Source organism: Aphis gossypii, unplaced genomic scaffold (genome assembly GCF_020184175.1).
Source record: "Aphis gossypii isolate Hap1 unplaced genomic scaffold, ASM2018417v2 Contig00724, whole genome shotgun sequence".
NCBI classification, from domain to species: Eukaryota; Metazoa; Arthropoda; class Insecta; order Hemiptera; family Aphididae; genus Aphis; species Aphis gossypii.
In genome coordinates, this window is record NW_026083249.1 from 11,045 (window position 1) to 36,249 (window position 25,205).

A 25,205-nucleotide genomic window follows, 5' to 3' on the forward strand; every position below is an offset into this window, starting at 1 on the left:
AATATTTTTTTACTGTTCAAAATAATATATTAGATGTACACTACAATTATAATGATCAATTTGTTATCATTTCACTGTTAAACATGAAAATGTAATTTAATATTTAATATAAGTTAATTCATCTGAACAGGGGACGTTCTCACCCATAATAATTATTTGATTTTACTATATATACATTGAATGAACATATTTAATGTTGATAATGTTATATTCAATTACACTACAATTATAAATGATCAATGATTTATCATTTCATGTAAACGTGTAAAACAAAAATGTATTTGATATAAGCTAATTCAAACTGAACTAGGATGTTCACATCCATATTTATAATAAGATTTTACTTTAATTACATTGAATATTATAGTAATGTTGATAATGTTATATTTCAATTACATTACAATTATAAATGATCAATTTGTTATCATTTCAACTGTTAAACATGAAAATGTAATTTAATATAAGTTAATTCAATCTGAACAAGGACGTTTACACCCATAATAATTATAGATTTTACTTTAATAACATTGAATATATTAATGTTGATAATGTTATATTTCAATTACACTACAATTATAATTTATCAATTTGTTATCATTTCAACGTTTAAACATGAAAATGTAATTTGATATAAGCTAATTCAAACCGTACTAGGGATGTTTACATTCATATTTATGATAAGATTTTACTTTTTTTAACATTTTATATTTTATAACTGTTCGTAATAATATATTATATGTACTCTGCAATTATAACTGCAATTTGTTATAATTAGAACTGTTAGAATTAAAATTTAATTTGATAAAAGCTTATTAATCTAAACAATGGAAATTTACACCCATATTAATAATAAGATTTTACTTTAATACATGAATATTATAGTAATGTTGATAATGTTATATTTCAATTACATTACAATATAAATGATCAATTTGTTATCATTTCAACTGTTAACATGAAAATGTAATTTGATATAAGCTATTCAAACTGAACTATTGAGTTTAATCCATATTTATGATAAGATTTTACTTTTTTTTACATTAAATATTTATAACTGTTCAAAATAATATATTAGATGTACACTAAAATTATAAATGATCAATTTGTTATCATTTAACTGTTAAACATGAAAATGTAATTTGATATAAGTTAATTCAATCTGAACAAGGGACGGTTTACCCATAATCATTATAAGATTTTACTTTAATTACATTGAATATTATAGTAATGTTGATAATGTTATATTTCATTTACACTACAATTATAAATGATGATTTTGTTTAGGTTACAACTGTTAGAATGAATATTAATTTGATAAAAGCTTTTTAATCTGAATATGGAAATTACACCCATATCAATAATAAGATTTTACTTAATTACATTGAATATTTATTAATGTTGATAATGTTATATTTCAATTACATTACAATTATAAATGATCAATTGTTATCATTTCAACTGTAAAAATGAAAATAATTTGATATAAGCTAATTCAAAATGAACTAGGGACGTTTACAGCCATAATAATTATAAGATTTTACTTAAATAACATTGAATATTATATTAATGTTGATAATGTTATATTTCAATTACACTACAATTATAATTTATCAATTTGTTATCATTTCAACTGTTAAACATGAAAATGTAATTTTATATAAGCTAATTAACGAACTATTGATGTTTAAATCCATATTTATGATAAGATTTTACTTTTTTTACATTAATATTTTATAACTGTTCAAAATAATATATTAGATGTACACTAAAATTAAATGATCAATTTTGTTATTTCAACTGTTAAACATGAAAATGTAATTTGATATAAGTTAATTCAATCTGAACAAGGGACGTTTACACCCATAATCATTTTAAGATTTTACTTTAATTACATTGAAGATTATAGTAATGTTGATAATGTTATATTTCATTTACACTACAATTATAAATGATGATTTGTTATAGTTACAACTGTTAGAATGAATATTTAATTTGATAAAAGCTTATTTAATCTGAAATATGGAAATTTACACCCATATTAATAATAAGATTTTACTTTAATTACATTGAATATTATAGTAATGTTGATAATGTTATATTTCAATTACATTACAATTATAAATGATCAATTGTTATCATTTCAACTGTTAAACTGAAAATGTAATTAATATAAGTTAATTCAATCTGAACAGGGGACGTTTACACCCATTAATATTTGATTTTACTTTAATAACATTGAATATTATAGTAATGTTGATAATGTTATATTTCAATTACACTACAATTATAAATGATGATGATTTGTTATAGTTACAACTGTTAGAATTGAATATTTAATTTGATAAAAGCTTATTTAATCTGAACTATGGACATTTACAAACAATAATAATAATAACATTTTACTTTAATACATTGAATATTATATAAATGTGATAATGTTATATTTCATTTACACTACAATTATAAATGATGAATTTGTTATCATTTCAACTGTTAACATGAAAATGTAATTTTATATAAGCTAATTCAAACTGAACTATTGATGTTTAATCCATATTTATGATAAGATTTTACTTTTTTTACATTTAATATTTTATAACTGTTCATAATAATATATTAGATGTACTCTGCAATTATAACTGATCAATTTGTTATAATTAGAACTGTTAGAATTAAATATTTAATTTGATAACAGCTTATTTAATCTAAACAATGGAAATTTACACCCATATTAATAATAAGATTTTACTTTAATTACATTGAATATTATAGTAATGTTGATAATGTTATATTTCAATTACATTACAATTATAAATGATCAATTTGTTATCATTTCAACTGTTAAAAATGAAAATGTAATTTGATATAAGCTAATTCAAACTGAACTAGGGACGTTTACACCCATAATAATTATTTGATTTTACTGTAATAACATTGAATATTATATTAATGTTGATAATGTTATATTTCAATTACACTACAATTATAATTTATCAATTTGTTATCATTTCAACTGTTAAACATGAAAATGTAATTTGATATAAGCTAATTCAAAATGAACTATTGATGTTTACATCCATATTTATGATAAGATTTTACTTTTTTTTACATTAAATATTTTATAACTGTTCAAAATAATATATTAGATGTACACTACAATTATAAATGATCAATTTGTTATCATTTCAACTGTTAAACATGAAAATGTAATTTTTATATAAGCTAATTCAAACTGAACTATGATGTTTAAATCCATATTATGATAAGATTTTACTTTTTTTACATTAAATATTTTATAACTGTTCAAAATAATATATTAGATGTACACTACAATTATAAATGATCAATTTGTTATATTTCAACTGTTAAACATGAAAATGTAATTTGATATAAGCTTATTCAACTGAACTAGGGATGTTTACATCCATATATTATAAGATTTTACTTTTTTTACATTAAATATTTTATAACTGTTCAAAATAATATATTAATATTACACTAAAATTATAAATGATCAATTTGTTTCATTTCAACTGTTAAACATGAAAATGTAATTTGATATAAGTTAATTCAATCTGAACAGGGACGTTTACACCCATAATCATTATAAGATTTTACTTTAATTACATTGAATATTATAGTAATGTTGATAATGTTATATTTCATTACACTACAATTATAAATGATGATTTTGTTATAGTTACAACTGTTAAACATGATAATGTAATTTAATATAAGCTAATTCAAACTGAACTAGGGATGTTCATATCCATATTTATAATAAGATTTTACTTTTTTTTACATTTAATATTTTATTACTGTCCATAATAATATATTACATGTACTCTGCAATTATAACTGATCAATTTGATATAATTACAACTGTTAGAATTAAATATTTAATTTGATATAAGCTAATTCAAACTGAACTAGGGATGTTTACATCCATATTTATGATAAGATTTTACTTTTACATTAAATATTTTTTTACTGTTCAAAATAATATATTAGATGTACACTACAATTATAAATGATCAATTTGTTATCATTTCAACTGTTAAACATGAAAATGTAATTTAATATAAGTTAATTCAATCTGAACAGGGGACGTTTACACCCATAATAATTATTTGATTTTACTATAATAACATTGAATATTATAGTAATGTTGATAATGTTATATTTCAATTACACTACAATTATAAATGATCAATTTATTATCATTTCAACTGTTAAACGTGAAAATGTAATTTGATATAAGCTAATTCAAACTGAACTAGGGATGTTCACATCCATATTTATAATAAGATTTTACTTTAATTACATTGAATATTATAGTAATGTTGATAATGTTATATTTCAATTACATTACAATTATAAATGATCAATTTGTTATCATTTCAACTGTTAAACATGAAAATGTAATTTAATATAAGTTAATTCAATCTGAACAAGGGACGTTTACACCCATAATAATTATAAGATTTTACTTTAATAACATTGAATATTATATTAATGTTGATAATGTTATATTTCAATTACACTACAATTATAAATGATCAATTTGTTATCATTTCAACTGTTAAACATGAAAATGTAATTTGATATAAGCTAATTCAAACTGTACTAAGGATGTTAACATTCATATTTATGATAAGATTTTACTTTTTAACATTTTATATTTTATAACTGTTCGTAATAATATATTATATGTACTCTGCAATTATAACTGATCAATTTGTTATAATTAGAACTGTTAGAATTAAATATTTAATTTGATAAAAGCTTATTTAATCTAAACAATGGAAATTTACACCCATATTAATAATAAGATTTTACTTTAATTACATTGAATATTATAGTAATGTTGATAATGTTATATTTCAATTACATTACAATTATAAATGATCAATTTGTTATCATTTCAACTGTTAACATGAAATGTAATTTAATAATGTTTTTATATAAGCTAATTCAAACTGAACTATTGATGTTTAAATCCATATTTATGATAAGATTTTACTTTTTTTTACATTAAATATTTTATAACTGTTCAAAATAATATATTAGATGTACACTAAAATTATAAATGATCAATTTGTTATCATTTCAACTGTTAAACATGAAAATGTAATTTGATATAAGTTAATTCAATCTGAACAAGGGACGTTTACACCCATAATCATTATAAGATTTTACTTTAATTACATTGAATATTATAGTAATGTTGATAATGTTATATTTCATTTACACTACAATTATAAATGATGATTTTGTTATAGTTACAACTGTTAGAATTGAATATTTAATTTGATAAAAGCTTATTTAATCTGAACTATGGAAATTTACACCCATATCAATAATAAGATTTTACTTTAATTACATTGAATATTATATTAATGTTGATAATGTTATATTTCAATTACATTACAATTATAAATGATCAATTTGTTATCATTTCAACTGTTAAAAATGAAAATGTAATTTGATATAAGCTAATTCAAACTGAACTAGGGACGTTTACAGCCATAATAATTATAAGATTTTACTTAAATAACATTGAATATTATATTAATGTTGATAATGTTATATTTCAATTACACTACAATTATAATTTATCAATTTGTTATCATTTCAACTGTTAAACATGAAAATGTAATTTTATATAAGCTAATTCAAACTGAACTATTGATGTTTAAATCCATATTTATGATAAGATTTTACTTTTTTTTACATTAAATATTTATAACTGTTCAAAATAATATATTAGATGTACACTAAATTATAAATGATCAATTTGTTTCATTTCAACTGTTAAACATGAAAATGTAATTTGATATAAGTTAATTCAATCTGAACAAGGGACGTTTACACCATAATCATTTAAGATTTTACTTTAATTACATTGAATATTATAGTAATGTTGATAATGTTATATTTCATTTACACTACAATTATAAATGATGATTTTGTTATAGTTACAACTGTTAGAATTGAATATTAATTTGATAAAAGCTTATTTAATCTGAACTATGGAATTTACACCATCATATTAATAAGATTTTACTTTAATTACATTGAATATTATAGTAATGTTGATAATGTTATATTTCAATTACATTACAATTATAAATGATCAATTTGTTATCATTTCAACTGTTAAACATGAAAATGTAATTTAATATAAGTTAATTCAATCTGAACAGGGGACGTTTACACCCATAATAATTATTTGATTTTACTGTAATAACATTGAATATTATAGTAATGTTGATAATGTTATATTTCAATTACACTACAATTATAAATGATGAATTTGTTATAGTTACAACTGTTAGAATTGAATATTTAATTTGATAAAAGCTTATTTAATCTGAACTATGGACATTTACAACAATAATAATAATAACATTTTACTTTAATAACATTGAATATTATATAAATGTTGATAATGTTATATTTCAATACACTACAATTATAAATGATGAATTTGTTATCATTTCAACTGTTAAACATGAAAATGTAATTTTATATAAGCTAATTCAAACTGAACTATTGATGTTTAATCCATATTTATGATAAGATTTTATTTTTTTACATTAATATTATAACTGTTCATAATAATATAAGATGTACTCTGCAATTATAACTGATCAATTTGTTATAATTAGAACTGTTAGAATTAAATATTAATTTGATAAAGCTATTTAATCTAAACAATGGAAATTACACCCATATTAATAATAAGATTTTACTTTAATACATTGAATATTATAGTAATGTTGATAATGTTATATTTCAATTACATTACAATTATAAATGATCAATTTGTTATCATTTCAACTGAAATGAAAATGTAATTTGATAAGCTAATTCAAACTGAACTAGGGACGTTTACACCCATAATAATTATAAGATTTTACTGTAATAACATTGAATATTATATTAATGTTGATAATGTTATATTCAATTACACTACAATTATAATTTATCATTTGTTATCATTTCAACTGTTAAACATGAAAATGTAATTTGATATAAGCTAATTCAAAATGAACTATTGATGTTTACATCCATATTTATGATAAGATTTTACTTTTTTTTACATTAAATATTTTATAACTGTTCAAAATAATATATTAGATGTACACTACAATTATAAATGATCAATTTGTTATCATTTCAACTGTTAAACATGAAAATGTAATTTTATATAAGCTAATTCAAACTGAACTATTGATGTTTAAATCCATATTTATGATAAGATTTTACTTTTTTTTACATTAAATATTTTATAACTGTTCAAAATAATATATTAGATGTACACTACAATTATAAATGATCAATTTGTTATCATTTCAACTGTTAAACATGAAAATGTAATTTGATATAAGCTTATTCAAACTGAACTAGGGATGTTTACATCCATATTTATGATAAGATTTTACTTTTTTTTACATTAAATATTTTATAACTGTTCAAAATAATATATTAGATATACACTAAAATTATAAATGATCAATTTGTTTCATTTCAACTGTTAAACATGAAAATGTAATTTGATATAAGTTAATTCAATCTGAACAAGGGACGTTTACACCCATAATCATTATAAGATTTTACTTTAATTACATTGAATATTATAGTAATATTGATAATGTTATATTTCATTTACACTACAATTATAAATGATGATTTTGTTATAGTTACAACTGTTAAACATGATAATGTAATTTAATATAAGCTAATTCAAACTGAACTAGGGATGTTCATATCCATATTTATAATAAGATTTTACTATTTTTTACATTTAATATTTTATTACTGTTCATAATAATATATTACATGTACTCTGCAATTATAACTGATCAATTTGATATAATTACAACTGTTAGAATTAAATATTTAATTTGATATAAGCTAATTCAAACTGAACTAGGGATGTTTACATCCATATTTATGATAAGATTTTACTTTTTTTTACATTAAATATTTTATTACTGTTCAAAATAATATATTAGATGTACACTACAATTATAAATGATCAATTTGTTATCATTTCAACTGTTAAACATGAAAATGTAATTTAATATAAGTTAATTCAATCTGAACAGGGGACGTTTACACCCATAATAATTATTTGATTTTACTGTAATAACATTGAATATTATAGTAATGTTGATAATGTTATATTTCAATTACACTACAATTATAAATGATCAATTTATTATCATTTCAACTGTTAAACGTGAAAATGTAATTTGATATAAGCTAATTCAAACTGAACTAGGGATGTTCACATCCATATTTATAATAAGATTTTACTTTAATTACATTGAATATTATAGTAATGTTGATAATGTTATATTTCAATTACATTACAATTATAAATGATCAATTTGTTATCATTTCAACTGTTAAACATGAAAATGTAATTAATAAAGTTAATTCAATCTGAACAGGGACGTTTACCCATAATAATTATAATAAGATTTACTTTAATAACATTGAATATTATATTAATGTTGATAATGTTATATTTCAATTACACTACAATTATAATTATCAATTTGTTATCATTTCAACTGTTAAACATGAAAATGTAATTTGATATAAGCTAATTCAAACCGTACTAGGGATGTTAACATTCATATTTATGATAAGATTTTATTTTTTTAACATTTTATTTTATAACTGTTCGAATAATATATTATATGTACTACAATTATAACTGATCAATTGTTATAATTAGAACTGTTAGAATAAATATTTAATTTGATAAAAGCTTATTTAATCTAAACAATGGAAATTACACCCATATTAATAATAAGATTTTACTTTAATTACATTGAATATTATAGTAATGTTGATAATGTATATTTCAATTACATTACAATTATAAATGATCAATTTGTTATCATTTCAACTGTTAAACATGAAAATGTAATTTTATATAAGCTAATTCAAACTGAACTATTGATGTTTAAATCCATATTTATGATAAGATTTTTTTACTTTTTTACATTAAATATTTTATAACTGTTCAAAATATATTATTGATGTACACTAAAATTATAAATGATCAATTTGTTATCATTTCAACTGTTAAACATGAAAATGTAATTTGATATAAGTTAATTCAATCTGAACAAGGGACGTTTACACCCATAATCATTATAAGATTTTACTTTAATACATTGAATATTATAGTAATAATGTTGATAATGTTATATTTCATTACACTACAATTATAAATGATGATTTTGTTATAGTTACAACTGTTAGAATTGAATATTAATTTGATAAAAGCTTATTTAATCTAAACTATGGAAATTTACACCCATATTAATAATAATATATTACTTTAATTACATTGAATATTATAGTAATGTTGATAATGTTATATTTCAATTACATTACAATTATAAATGATCAATTTGTTATCATTTCAACTGTTAAACATGAAAATGTAATTTGATATAAGCTAATTCAAACTGAACTACGGACGTTACAGCCATAATAATTATAAGATTTTACTTAAATAACATTGAATATTATATTAATGTTGATAATGTTATATTTCAATTACACTACAATTATAATTTATCAATTTGTTATCATTTCAACTGTTAAACATGAAAATGTAATTTTATATAAGCTAATTCAAACTGAACTATTGATGTTTAAATCCATATTTATGATAAGATTTTACTTTTTTTTACATTAAATATTTTATAACTGTTCAAAATAATATATTAGATGTACACTAAAATTATAAATGATCAATTTGTTTCATTTCAACTGTTAAACATGAAAATGTAATTTGATATAAGTTAATTCAATCTGAACAAGGGACGTTTACACCCATAATCATTTTAAGATTTTACTTTAATTACATTGAATATTATAGTAATGTTGATAATGTTATATTTCATTTACACTACAATTATAAATGATGATTTTGTTATAGTTACAACTGTTAGAATTGAATATTTAATTTGATAAAAGCTTATTTAATCTGAACTATGGAAATTTACACCCATATTAATAATAAGATTTTACTTTAATTACATTGAATATTATAGTAATGTTGATAATGTTATATTTCAATTACATTACAATTATAAATGATCAATTTGTTATCATTTCAACTGTTAAACATGAAAATGTAATTTAATATAAGTTAATTCAATCTGAACAGGGGACGTTTACACCCATAATAATTATTTGATTTTACTGTAATAACATTGAATATTATAGTAATGTTGATAATGTTATATTTCAATTACACTACAATTATAAATGATGAATTTGTTATAGTTACAACTGTTAGAATTGAATATTTAATTTGATAAAAGCTTATTTAATCTGAACTATGGACATTTACAACAATAATAATAATAACATTTTACTTTAATACATTGAATATTATATAAATGTTGATAATGTTATATTTCATTTACACTACAATTATAAATGATGAATTTGTTATCATTTCAACTGTTAAACATGAAAATGTAATTTTATATAAGCTAATTCAAACTGAACTATTGATGTTTAAATCCATATTTATGATAAGATTTTACTTTTTTTTACATTAATATTTATAACTGTTCATAATAAATATTAGATGTACTCTGCATTATAACTGATCAATTTGTTATAATTAGAACTGTTAGAATTAAATATTTAATTTGATAACAGCTTATTAATCTAAACAATGGAAATTTACACCCATATTAATAATAAGATTTACTTTAATTACATTGAATATTATAGTAATGTTGATAATGTTAGATTTCAATTACATTACAATTATAAATGATCAATTTGTTATTATTTCAACTGTTAAACATGATAATGTAATTTAATATAAGTTAATTCAATCTGAACAGGTTACGTTTACACCCATAATAATTATTTGATTTTAATTTAATTACATTGAATATTATATTAATGTTGATAATGTTATATTTCATTTACACTACAATTATAAATGATGAATTTGTTATAGTTACAACTGTTAAAATTGAATATTTAATTTGATAGAAGCTAATTCAAACTGAACTAGGGATGTTCACATCCATATTTATAATAAGATTTTACTTTAATTACATTGAATATTATAGTAATGTTGATAATGTTATATTTCAATTAAATTACAATTATAAATGATCAATTTGTTATCATTTCACCTCTTAAACATGAAAATGTAATTTGATATAAGTTAATTCAATCTGAACAAGGGACGTTTACACCCATAATAATAATAAGATTTTACTTTAATAACATTGAATATTATATTAATGTTGATAATGTTATATTTCAATTACACTACAATTATAAATGATGAATTTGTTATCATTTCAACTGTTAAACATGAAAATGTAATTTGATATATGCTTATTCAAACTGAACTATTGATGTTTACATCCATATTTATGATAAGATTTTAACTTTTTTTACATTAAATATTTTATAACTGTTCAAAATAATATATTAGATGTACACTACAATTATAAATGATCAATTTGTTATCATTTCAACTGTTAAACATGAAAATGTAATTTTATATAAGCTAATTCAAACTGAACTATTGATGTTTAAATCCATATTTATGATAAGATTTTACTTTTTTTTACATTTAATATTTTATAACTGTTCAAAATAATATATTAGATGTACACTACAATTATAAATGATCAATTTGTTATCATTTCAACTGTTAAACATGAAAATGTAATTTGATATAAGCTTATTCAAACTGAACTAGGGATGTTTACATCCATATTTATGATAAGATTTTACTTTTTTTTACATTAAATATTTTATAACTGTTCAAAATAATATATTAGATATACACTAAAATTATAAATGATCAATTTGTATCATTTCAACTGTTAAACATGAAAATGTAATTTGATATAAGTTAATTCAATCTGAACAAGGGACGTTTACACCCATATCATTATAAGATTTTACTTTAATTACATTGAATATTATAGTAATGTTGATAATGTTATATTTCATTTACACTACAATTATAAATGATGATTTTGTTATAGTTACAACTGTTAGAATTGAATATTTAATTTGATAAAAGCTTATTTAATCTGAACTATGGAAATTTACACCCATATTAATAATAAGATTTTACTTTAATTACATTGAATATTATAGTAATGTTGATAATGTTATATTTCAATTACATTACAATTATAAATGATCAATTTGTTATCATTTCAACTGTTAAAAATGAAAATGTAATTTGATATAAGCTAATTCAAACTGAACTAGGGACGTTTACAGCCATAATAATTATAAGATTTTACTTAAATAACATTGAATATTATATTAATGTTGATAATGTTATATTTGAAGTACACTACAATTATAAATGATGAATTTGTTATAGTTACAACTGTTAAAATTGAATATTTAATTTGATAGAAGCTTATTTAATCTGAACTATGGAAATTTACACCCATATTAATAATAAGATTTTACTTTAATTACATTGAATATTATAGTAATGTTGATAATGTTATATTTCAATTACATTACAATTATAAATGATCAATTTGTTATCATTTCAACTGTTAAACATGAAAATGTAATTTAATATAAGTTAATTCAATCTGAACAGGGGACGTTTACACCCATAATAATTATTTGATTTTACTGTAATAACATTGAATATTATAGTAATGTTGATAATGTTATATTTCAATTACACTACAATTATAAATGATCAATTTATTATCATTTCAACTGTTAAACGTGAAAATGTAATTTGATATAAGCTAATTCAAACTGAACTAGGGATGTTCACATCCATATTTATAATAAGATTTTACTTTAATTACATTGAATATTATAGTAATGTTGATAATGTTATATTTCAATTACATTACAATTATAAATGATCAATTTGTTATCATTTCAACTCTTAAACATGAAAATGTAATTTGATATAAGTTAATTCAATCTGAACAAGGGACGTTTACACCCATAATAATTATAAGATTTTACTTTAATAACATTCAATATTATATTAATGTTGATAATGTTATATTTCAATTACACTACAATTATAAATGATGAATTTGTTATCATTTCAACTGTTAAACATGAAAATGTAATTTGATATATGCTAATTCAAACTGAACTATTGATGTTTACATCCATATTTATGATAAGATTTTACTTTTTTTTACATTAAATATTTTATAACTGTTCAAAATAATATATTAGATGTACACTACAATTATAAATGATCAATTTGTTATCATTTCAACTGTTAAACATGAAAATGTAATTTTATATAAGCTAATTCAAACTGAACTATTGATGTTTAAATCCATATTTATGATAAGATTTTACTTTTTTTTACATTTAATATTTTATAACTGTTCATAATAATATATTAGATGTACTCTGCAATTATAACTGATCAATTTGTTATAATTAGAACTGTTAGAATTAAATATTTAATTTGATAACAGCTTATTTAATCTAAACAATGGAAATTTACACCCATATTAATAATAAGATTTTACTTTAATTACATTGAATATTATAGTAATGTTGATAATGTTAGATTTCAATTACATTACAATTATAAATGATCAATTTGTTATTATTTCAACTGTTAAACATGATAATGTAATTTAATATAAGTTAATTCAATCTGAACAGGGGACGTTTACACCCATAATAATTATTTGATTTTAATTTAATTACATTGAATATTATAGTAATGTTGATAATGTTATATTTCATTTACACTACAATTATAAATGATGATTTTGTTATAGTTACAACTGTTAGAATTGAATATTTAATTTGATAAAAGCTTATTTAATCTGAACTATGGAAATTTACACCCATATTATAATAAGATTTTACTTTAATACATTGAATATTATATTAATGTTGATAATGTTATATTTCAATTACATTACAATTATAAATGATCAATTTGTTATCATTTCAACTGTTAAAAATGAAAATGTAATTTGATATAAGCTAATTCAAACTGAACTAGGGACGTTTACAGCCATAATAATTATAAGATTTTACTTAAATAACATTGAATATTATATTAATGTTGATAATGTTATATTTCAAGTACACTACAATTATAAATGATGAATTTGTTATAGTTACAACTGTTAAAATTGAATATTTAATTTGATAGAAGCTTATTTAATCTGAACTATGGAAATTTACACCCATATTAATAATAAGATTTTACTTTAATTACATTGAATATTATAGTAATGTTGATAATGTTATATTTCAATTACATTACAATTATAAATGATCAATTTGTTATCATTTCAACTGTTAAACATGAAAATGTAATTTTATATAAGCTAATTCAAACTTAACTATTGATGTTTAATTCCATATTTATGATAAGATTTTACTTTTTTTTACATTAAATATTTTATAACTGTTCAAAATAATATATTAGATGTACACTAAAATTATAAATGATCAATTTGTTATCATTTCAACTGTTAAACATGAATATGTAATTTGATATAAGTTAATTCAATCTGAACAAGGGACGTTTACACCCATAATCATTATAAGATTTTACTTTAATAACATTGAATATTATATAAATGTTGATAATGTTATATTTCAATTACACTACAATGATAAATGATGAATTTGTTATAGTTACAACTGTTAGAATTGAATATTTAATTTGATAAAAGCTTATTTAATCTGAACTATGGACATTTACACCAATAATAATAATAACATTTTACTTTAATAACATTGAATATTATATAAATGTTGATAATGTTATATTTCAATTACACTACAATTATATATGATCAATTTGTTATTATTTCAACTGTTAAACATGAAAATGTAATTTGATATAAGCTAATTCAAACTGAACTAGGGATGTTTACATCCATATTTATGATAAGATTTTACTTTTTTTTACATTAAATATTTTATAACTGTTCAAAATAATATATTAGATGTACACTAAAATTATAAATGATCAATTTGTTATCATTTCAACTGTTAAACATGAAAATGTAATTTGATATAAGTTAATTCAATCTGAACAAGGGACGTTTACACCCATAATCATTATAAGATTTTACTTTAATAACATTGAATATTATATAAATGTTGATAATGTTATATTTCAATTACACTACAATGATAAATGATGAATTTGTTATAGTTACAACTGTTAGAATTGAATATTTAATTTGATAAAAGCTTATTTAATCTGAACTATGGACATTTACACCAATAATAATAATAACATTTTACTTTAATTACATTGAATATTATAGTAATGTTGATAATGTTATATTTCAATTACATTACAATTATAAATGATCAATTTGTTATCATTTCAACTGTTAAACATGAAAATGTAATTTAATATAAGTTAATTCAATCTGAACAGGGGACGTTTACACCCATAATAATTATTTGATTTTACTGTAATAACATTGAATATTATAGTGTAGTAAGCCGCCGGAGTCGTCTCACTATTTTTCTTTTCTATTTTAACTTATCTACATGTACTACAATGTCCTTCGCTTTTAAATATTTTATTAGCATACTCGTAGCGATACGCAATTAATTCTGATGGCAATTTCCAAGAATCAAAGCGTATGGGAAAACACAGTCACAAACGACTTTTATTTAACACTTTTTGACAATCAAGCCATGCACATAATTCATAGATGCGCACGCCTTGATTTAATAGCACAACAACAAGTCCAATCCAGTGTCAAGTGTCTTGGGCGCAAAACCACTTTTGCAGCTACGATGACAACATTCTATAACACACCTTTTTGTCCATTTCTAGTCTCTATCATGTACAACCAGGGGGTACAGAGAACCATATAAATACAGGTCTCTGTCCGTCTTAAAATTTAGAATTAGTTTCACATTCGCATAGAGCTAGTCTATGTCCGAATTTCTAAGATTAACTTTTTCTCGGGCAGCTACTATTAACGTGCTGTCCTCAAATTCTTATACACTTGTTTATTTGTAACAAATTATAACTTTAATTTTAATAAACTCTTGTATTAACATTGTGTCTTTGTCTCACTTTTAAAAACCGTAATCTTTTCCCAACAACTTGATCCAACTGCAGATGTCAAGCACTCATTTATAAACGATAGTGAGAGATCACTACACGTTTTTGTGTGTCAGGTGTGGGGTCACCTGAAAGAAGAATTTTGGTATCCAACCCAAAATCAAGTACATCAGCGGACCTCGAGTGTGTCAACATCAGGATCAACGGAAGGAGATCACGGATAAGTTGCGACAAGTCAACAAATCGAGCCTAGCAGCGAAGCGAGCCGCAGCGCAGTTTTCAAAGCAGGACAACCACAGGGCCAGACAAACAATGAACACTTTGTAAGTTGCCGTTAAGCAAATAAATTCTTTAGTATATGTCTGAGAGTCCTAATCGGTGTTGGGAAATAATTAAATACAACCCACAAACTTTACGAACAACCATCATGAGTGTAACTTTAGGAATTGAATCTGCAATACGCATGATTCCGACCTTTACGGGGGGATCTGAGACAGATTTAGCGTCATATATACTTGAATGTAATTATATAATGGAAAACGTCCACGAAACTCTTAAACCTATGATTTTCAAACGAATGTTAACAAGTTTAAAGGGGGAAGCTTTTCAAGCAGTACGCTATCGCAGTATTCCGGATTGGCCCGCACTCGAAGCCCACCTTCGGAAAGTATTCGGGGCAATGCACTCAATCGGTTACTTTAATTACATTAAATATTATAGTAATGTTGATAATGTTATATTTCAATTACATTACAATTATAAATAATCAATTTGTTATCATTTCAACTGTTAAACATGGAAATGTAACTTGATATAAGTTAATTCAATCTGAACAAGGGACGTTTACACCCATAATAATTATTAGATTTTACTTTAATAACATTGAATATTATATTAATGTTGATAATGTTATATTTCAATTACACTACAATTATAAATTATCAATTTGTTATAGTAACAACTGTTAAACATGAAAATGTAATTTTATATAAGCTAATTCAAACTGAACTATTGATGTTTACATCCATATTTATGATAAGATTTTACTTTTTTTTACATTAAATATTTTATAACTGTTCAAAATAATATATTAGATGTACACTACAATTATAAATGATCAATTTGTTATCATTTCAACTGTTAAACATGAAAATGTAATTTGATATAAGCTTATTCAAACTGAACTAGGGATGTTTACATCCATATTTATGATAAGATTTTACTTTTTTTTACATTAAATATTTTATTACTGTTCAAAATAATGTATTAGATGTACACTACAATTATAACTTATCAATTTGTTATAATTACAACTGTTAGAATTAAATATTTAATTTGATAAAAGCTTATTAAATCTGAACTATGGCCATTTACACCAAAAATAATAATAAGATTTTACTTTATTAACATTGAATATTATAGTAATGTTGATAATGTTATATTTCAATTACATTACAATTATAAATGATCAATTTGTTATCATTTCAACTGTTAAACATGAAAATGTAATTTTATATAAGCTAATTCAAACTGAACTATTGATGTTTAAATCCATATTTATGATAAGATTTTACTTTTTTTTACATTTAATATTTTATAACTGTTCATAATAATATATAAGATGTACTCTGCAATTATAACTGATCAATTGTTATAATTAGAACTGTAGAATTAAATATTTAATTTGATAACAGCTTATTTAATCTAACAATGAAATTTACACCCATATAATAATAAGATTTTACTTAATTACATTGAATATTATAGTAATGTTGATAATGTTAGATTTCAATTACATTTCATTATAAATGATCAATTTGTTATTATTTCAACTGTTAACTGATAAGTAATTTAATATAAGTTAATTCAATCTGAACAGGGGACGTTTCAACCCATAATAATTATTTGATTTTAATTTAATTACATTGAATATTATAGTAATGTTGATAATGTTATATTTTTCATGTACACTACAATTATAAACTATCAATTTGTTGTAATACAACTGTTAGAATTAATATTTAATTTGATAAAATTATTCAATCTGAACTATGGCCATTTACACAACCAAAATAATAAGATTTTACTTTATTAACATTGAATATTATAGTAATGTTAAATGTTATATTTCAATTACATTACAATTATATGATCAATTTGTTATCCTTTCAACTGTTAAACATGAAAATGTAATTTTATATAAGCTAATTCAAACTGAACTATTATTTTAAATCCATATTTAGTGATAAGATTTTACTTTTTTTTACATTTAATATTTTATAACGTTTCATATAATATATAAGAATGTACTCTGCAATTATAACTGAATCAATTTGTTATAATTAGAACTGTTAGATTAATATTTAATTGATAACAGCTTATTTAATCTAAACAATAGGAAATTACACCCATTTAATAATAATAAGATTTTACTTAATTACATTGAATATTATAGTAATGTTGATAATGTTATATTTCAATTACATTACAATTATAAATATCATTTGTTATCAGTTCACTGTTAAACATGAAATGGTAATTTATAGAAGTTAATTCAATCTGAACAGGGGACGTTTACACCCATAATAATATTTGATTTTACTGTAATAATCATTGAATATTATGTGTAGTAAGCCGCCGGAGTCGTCTCACTATTTTTCTTTTCTATTTTAACTTATCTACATGTACTACAATGTCCTTCGCTTTTAAATATTTTATTAGCATACTCGTAGCGATACGCAATTAATTCTGATGGCAATTTCCAAGAATCAAAGCGTATGGGAAAACACAGTCACAAACGACTTTTATTTAACACTTTTTGACAATCAAGCCATGCACATAATTCATAGATGCGCACGCCTTGATTTAATAGCACAACAACAAGTCCAATCCAGTGTCAAGTGTCTTGGGCGCAAAACCACTTTTGCAGCTACGATGACAACATTCTATAACACACCTTTTTGTCCATTTCCTAGTCTCTATCATGTACAACCAGGGGGTACAGAGAACCATATAATACAGGTCTCTGTCCGTCTTAAAATTTAGAATTAGTTTCACATTCGCATAGAGCTAGTCTATGTCCGAATTGCTAAGATTAACTTTTTCTCGGGCAGCTACTTAACGTGCTGTCCTCAAATTCTTATACACTTGTTTTTATTGTAACAAATTATAACTTTAATTTTAATAAACTCTTGTATTAACATTGTGTCTTTGTCTCACTTTTAAAAACCGTAATCTTTTCCCAACAACTTGATCCAACTGCAGATGTCAAGCACTCATTTATAAACGATAGTGAGAGATCACTACACGTTTTTGGTGTCAGGTGTGGGGTCACCTGAAAGAAGAATTTTGGTATCCAACCCAAAATCAAGTACATCAGCGGACCTCGAGTGTGTCAACATCAGGATCAACGGAAGGAGATCACGGATAAGTTGCGACAAGTCAACAAATCGAGCCTAGCAGCGAAGCGAGCCGCAGCGCAGTTTTCAAAGCAGGACAACCACAGGGCCAGACAAACAATGAACACTTTGTAAGTTGCCGTTAAGCAAATAAATTCTTTAGTATATGTCTGAGAGTCCTAATCGGTGTTGGGAAATAATTAAATACAACCCACAAACTTTACGAACAACCATCATGAGTGTAACTTTAGGAATTGAATCTGCAATACGCATGATTCCGACCTTTACGGGGGGATCTGAGACAGATTTAGCGTCATATATACTTGAATGTAATTATATAATGGAAAACGTCCACGAAACTCTTAAACCTATGATTTTCAAACGAATGTTAACAAGTTTAAAGGGGGAAGCTTTTCAAGCAGTACGCTATCGCAGTATTCCGGATTGGCCCGCACTCGAAGCCCACCTTCGGAAAGTATTCGGGGCAACGCACTCAATCGGTTTTTTACAAACAAATCTATACAATATTAAACAAAAATACGACGAAGATATTAAAAGCTTCGCCGCACGCACCGAAAAATGTTACCACGATTTGGTAAGCGCACTAACGGTAGGGCTAAATAAAAATGACGCCGCCGCAGTCGCGAACACGCATAAATCGGGAGCGCGCAATGCATTTATTAACGGGGCACAACCCGCAATTCGAAGTCTGTTACGAGCGCGAAACGTTCTTACTCTCGAAGAAGCTATTACGCTTGCTGTCGAAGAAGAGGAGGACATAAGAAATTTAAATAGACGCTTTAACACGAATAAAAATAACGGGAAAAATAACGCGAATAAAAAAAATATTAAATGTAATAAATGTAATAAAATGGGGCACTATGCAAACGAGTGTCGTAGTAACGCGAGCACATCGGGCAGCACAGGTTTTAGAAATCCCATAAGTAATCGCGACGAAAAACCCGTTGTAGTAAAAAAAGAATATCAAGGACAGGTTAGGTTCTGCACATACTGTAAAAAAAAAACCACACTGTTAAGGATTGTAGAAAACGTAGGTATAACGAAGAAAAAAATAATAGCACTAGTAGCAACGAGAATGAAAACGAAAATTCCACTACTAGTCAATTGAATCGAACCGTCAGTGAAATAAAACGAAATCACGTAAGAGTAGTTACTAATTTCGAGGAGGAACACATAATCTGTAGTTCACATAATTTCGATCCACAGTATATTAAATTATTAATCGATTCAGGTGCAGAAATGAATCTCATTAAACTCTCCGCATTAAACGGACAGGTAGTTATCAATGAATACGAAAAACGAACTATCAAAGGTATCAATGAAACACCTATTTTTACGATCGGGACTATAGTGACGACTATGCAAATTAGCGAAGTAGGCGTCCTTGTAAAATTCGACGTCGTGTTCGACGATTTTCCAATAAACGAATCAGGTATAATCGGGCGAAATTTCTTAAAACAAAACAAAGTCATTATGGACTATAATAAAAATACGTTAACCATACCCGAACAAACCGGTTTAAAAGATATTATATTACCACCGCGAAGTAACTGTGTACTTCTAATTAAAAACGACGAAAATATTAAACATGACGCGATAACTATAAAAAAACAAGACGTCAACGAAAACGTTATTATAGCAAATAGCATCAGTCCGGTTAGCACTAATACAATAAAAGCAATATAATAAATATTTCGGAGGAACCTTTTATTATCGACGAGCTAACCACACGACATATTGAATGGGAACCGTATTATGAAACCGTACTTAAAGCATCCTTTGCAGATAACGACCAAACGGATCGCATAACGAAATTAAAAAACGAACTTAACACGAACGATTTAAACAAAGAGGAGCGCGATAATATTTTAGAACTCTGTTGTAATTACGCGGACCTGTTTTACTTGCCCGGCGATTATTTAAGTGCCACAGAGGTAGTGACACATACAATAAACACGCCGCGATGCACAAAACCTATTAACATACGTCCGTATCGTTTACCTTGGGCGTACCAAGAAGAAATCGAAAAACAAGTTACGGAAATGAAAAATAGTAATATAATACGCGATTCTAAATCACCATTTAACTTTCCATTAGTAGTAGTAAAGAAAAAGAATTTAGATTCGGCAGGGAAACCCAAGTTACGAATTTGTGTAGATTTCCGAAAACTTAACGAAGTCACCGAGAACGAAGCATACGGATTGCCGAACTTGCTCGAAATTCTCGAATCTCTGGGTCGTCTAAATATTTTAGTACTCTAGATTTAGCTTCCGGATATCACCAAATTAATATTGAACCATCTGATGTGCATAAAACTTTTTTTTCCACTAAATCGGGTCACTACGAATATTTACGTATGCCATTTGGACTAAGTTCAGCACCCGCTACTTTTACTCGCGCGATGAAATCCGTTCTTATGGGTCTAGAGGAAATGTGTACAGCGTATCTTGACGATATCGTCGTACATGGGTCCAGTCTAAACGACCACCAAAACAAACTCGAACAGGTTTTCAATCGACTGCGCGTGCATAGATTAAAATTACAACCTCAAAAGTGTTCTTTCTTACGGAAAGAAGTTATCTATTTGGGACATGTAATTAACGAAAACGGGGTGTCACCAGATCCTAACAAATTAAAATGCATTAAAGATTATCCCAAGCTTAAAAACGCGAAAGATATAAAATCTTTTCTAGGACTACTAAATTACTATAGACGTTTCGTCGACAATTTTGCGAAAATAGCAAAACCACTAACTTACTTACTTAAAAAAGACGTACCATTTACATGGACTGACAATTGCGAACATAGTTTCCAAGAACTTAAAAAGGCTTTAATGAACCCGCCATTGCTAGTCTATCCAGACTGGGAAGCAGGGAAATTTAACTTGTGTACTGACGCTTCACAATATGCCATAGGAGCCGTACTTTCTCAAGGGGACGTACCTAATGACCAACCTATAGCTTACGCGAGTAGAACACTAAACAAAGCCGAAAATAACTATAGCGTTATTCAAAAAGAATTGTTAGCCATCGTATGGGCCGTGAAATATTTTAGACCATATCTCTATGGCCGACACTTTACCATAATCACCGACCATCGACCTTTAACATACCTGTTTGGTATTAAAGACGCATCGTCTCAATTAATGCGCTGGCGATTACAGTTGGCTGATTACGACTATACTATAAAATACAGGGCAGGACCGGAACATTCAAACGCGGACTGTTTATCGCGTATCCGAGTAATACAAACCGATCAAACAGTAGATAATAAAACATTCGGAGAATTTCGAACCGCGGAAGACAAACCGATTTTTAATTCGAAAATTGTAGAGGTTAACGACAGCATTAGCAAGGCCATTGAAAGTGAAACCACAATTATACCGATACCGGGGGACAAAAAAATAACCCATTCCGAGGTAAGAGGTATCGTAGAGAATGTCAATTCTAATAAAATACAATTTTCGGACGAAAACCGGTTTTGTGTAATTTCCGATACGTTGCCTCTGATGATTTTCTATAATATGCTAAAAACACATAACACGCCTCTTGAACCAGAGGGCGTGTACCAAGCAATAGTAGACATTAAAACGTATTGTATTAACAACGACATAACCGCCTTTTCAACCATTAAATTAGACGGTCAGTCCTCTTTAACAAATTATGCACGAATCAGAACGATGTTCAGATATATCTTTAAAGGTACAAACATCGTAGTTAAAATATATAGTGGTAGACAGTATACAGAAGAAGAAAACAACAAATAATTTACGAGCATCATGATTCGCCGCTAGGGGGTCACGCAGGAGTATCGCGTACCGTAAAGCGACTCCAAATAAACCATAACTGGCGTAATATTAAAAAGACGTAAAACGATATATTAAAAATTGTGAGCTTTGTCAGAAAAATAAATCCCATAATAAAACAAAACAACCGATGTTAATTACCAGCACAGTAGTAAAACCGTTCGAACGCATTTGCCTAGATATAGTAGGACCATTACCAAAAACTTTATTAGGAAATATGTATATACTAACACTACAAGATGAGTTATCTCGTTACGCGTTAGCCATAGCATTATCGTCTACGGACGCACCTACTGTAGCACAAGCATTTGTCGAATGTTACGTATGCACATATGGTATTCCAAAGTCGATTCTAACCGATTGTGGAACCAACTTTCTATCCGATGTTTTTAAGGGCATGTGTAAACTACTAGACATTAAAAAGGTACAGACAACTGCTTGGCATCCACAAACAAACGGTTTTCTCGAACGTAGTCATAAAACGTTAAAAACGTATCTACGAAGTTTTGTCGATAAAGATAGCAACTGGGATAAATTGTTATGTTACGCAACTTTTTGCTATAATACAACTGTTCACACTTCAACTAATTTTACGCCTTACGAACTTGTGTTCGGTACTAAACCAAATATTCCATCAGCCTTTATAAAGACCCAGAACCACAATACAATTACGATAACTATGTATTCGATCTTAAACGTATGATGCAGGAAGCTCATAAAATAGCTAGGGACAATTTAATAAGAAAAAGAAACAAACAAAACTTACTATGACAAATCTCTAAACGAAATTGAACTTCACGTAGGTGACAAAGTACTTATTAGAGAACATAATAAGAAAAACGTGCTAAGCTTTAATTGGCAAGGGCCATACGAAGTGTTACTAGTACATGACAACGAAAACATAACAATACAAAAAGGTAGACGCGAGTATCGTATTCATAAAAATAATGTTAAACGGTATTACGACGATGAACAAAGTTCAAGTCAATAAGTCTAATCTATATTAACAATCATTTAGTTTTCAGTTTTTTTTTTTTCTCTACTTTTCTATCCGCTACAATTTTTTTTTCTTTTATTTTTCTGTTTTAGAATTAAACAACATATTTTCCTAAAGGAACTTAGCGCCGTAATAGGACGCGAACAGCACAACGCTGATGTTTTAGTTCACGACGAAATACCAATTGTTTATTAAAACATATCGATCTAGCGAACAAAAATTTACTTCAAACTTTTTCAGCTGAAGAAATTTTAAACATAACTAGAACACTAAACCATTTTACACACGACATGACAAAAAGCCAACGTCCACTTACAAAACCTTTTTGTCATTACTTGAAAACTTATATAGACAATGCCGAAGACGCAACAGACATATTTGACTATGTTAGACTTACGTTTCTGTAATCTAGTCTTGTTCTAAACCTCTCAATCTGTTTCCTTCTGTCTATTATTTTCATTTAATTTTCTATTTCTACTTCATTTTATTTTTATTATTATTTTTTTTTTTGTGTGTTTTGTTTTTTTTTTGACATAAGTATTTTTTTTCTTTTGTGTGGATAATGAATTATAGTATTCAATACGCAGTCATGGATTTCGAGTTTACGAATCTAGGGCGCGACAACTTAATTCTTATATCAGGAGCATTAATGGGTCGACACTCGCCAGGTCTAGTAACGAAACTGGAAGGGCGCGCGTTGCTACTAAAAGAAAATAGAGCGGTTACGCCAAAAGAATGGAAAGACATGGTTCACCATTTAGTAAGAATTTTCAAAGACAAACCCAAAACATTGTACCCAGTACTTGCCCAGATATGACTCGGACCACTCAACTGAAACTAACTTAACCAAAAAACAAATACTTAACTTAATAAAAAATTACGATGTGATCGTAC

General features: G+C 24.9%; 1 protein-coding gene across 1 annotated transcript; it reads left to right on the top strand.

The window, feature by feature from the left end:
* Positions 1-15,852: 15,852 nt before the first annotated feature.
* LOC126555141 (uncharacterized) lies at positions 15,853-21,178 on the top strand. The gene is made up of 2 exons (XM_050210104.1): positions 15,853-15,903; positions 19,112-21,178. Exon 2 carries the CDS (start codon positions 19,655-19,657, stop codon positions 20,615-20,617), a length of 963 nt encoding a protein of 320 aa, XP_050066061.1. The 5' UTR covers positions 15,853-15,903; positions 19,112-19,654; the 3' UTR covers positions 20,618-21,178.
* The last annotated feature ends 4,027 nt before the right edge of the window (positions 21,179-25,205 follow it).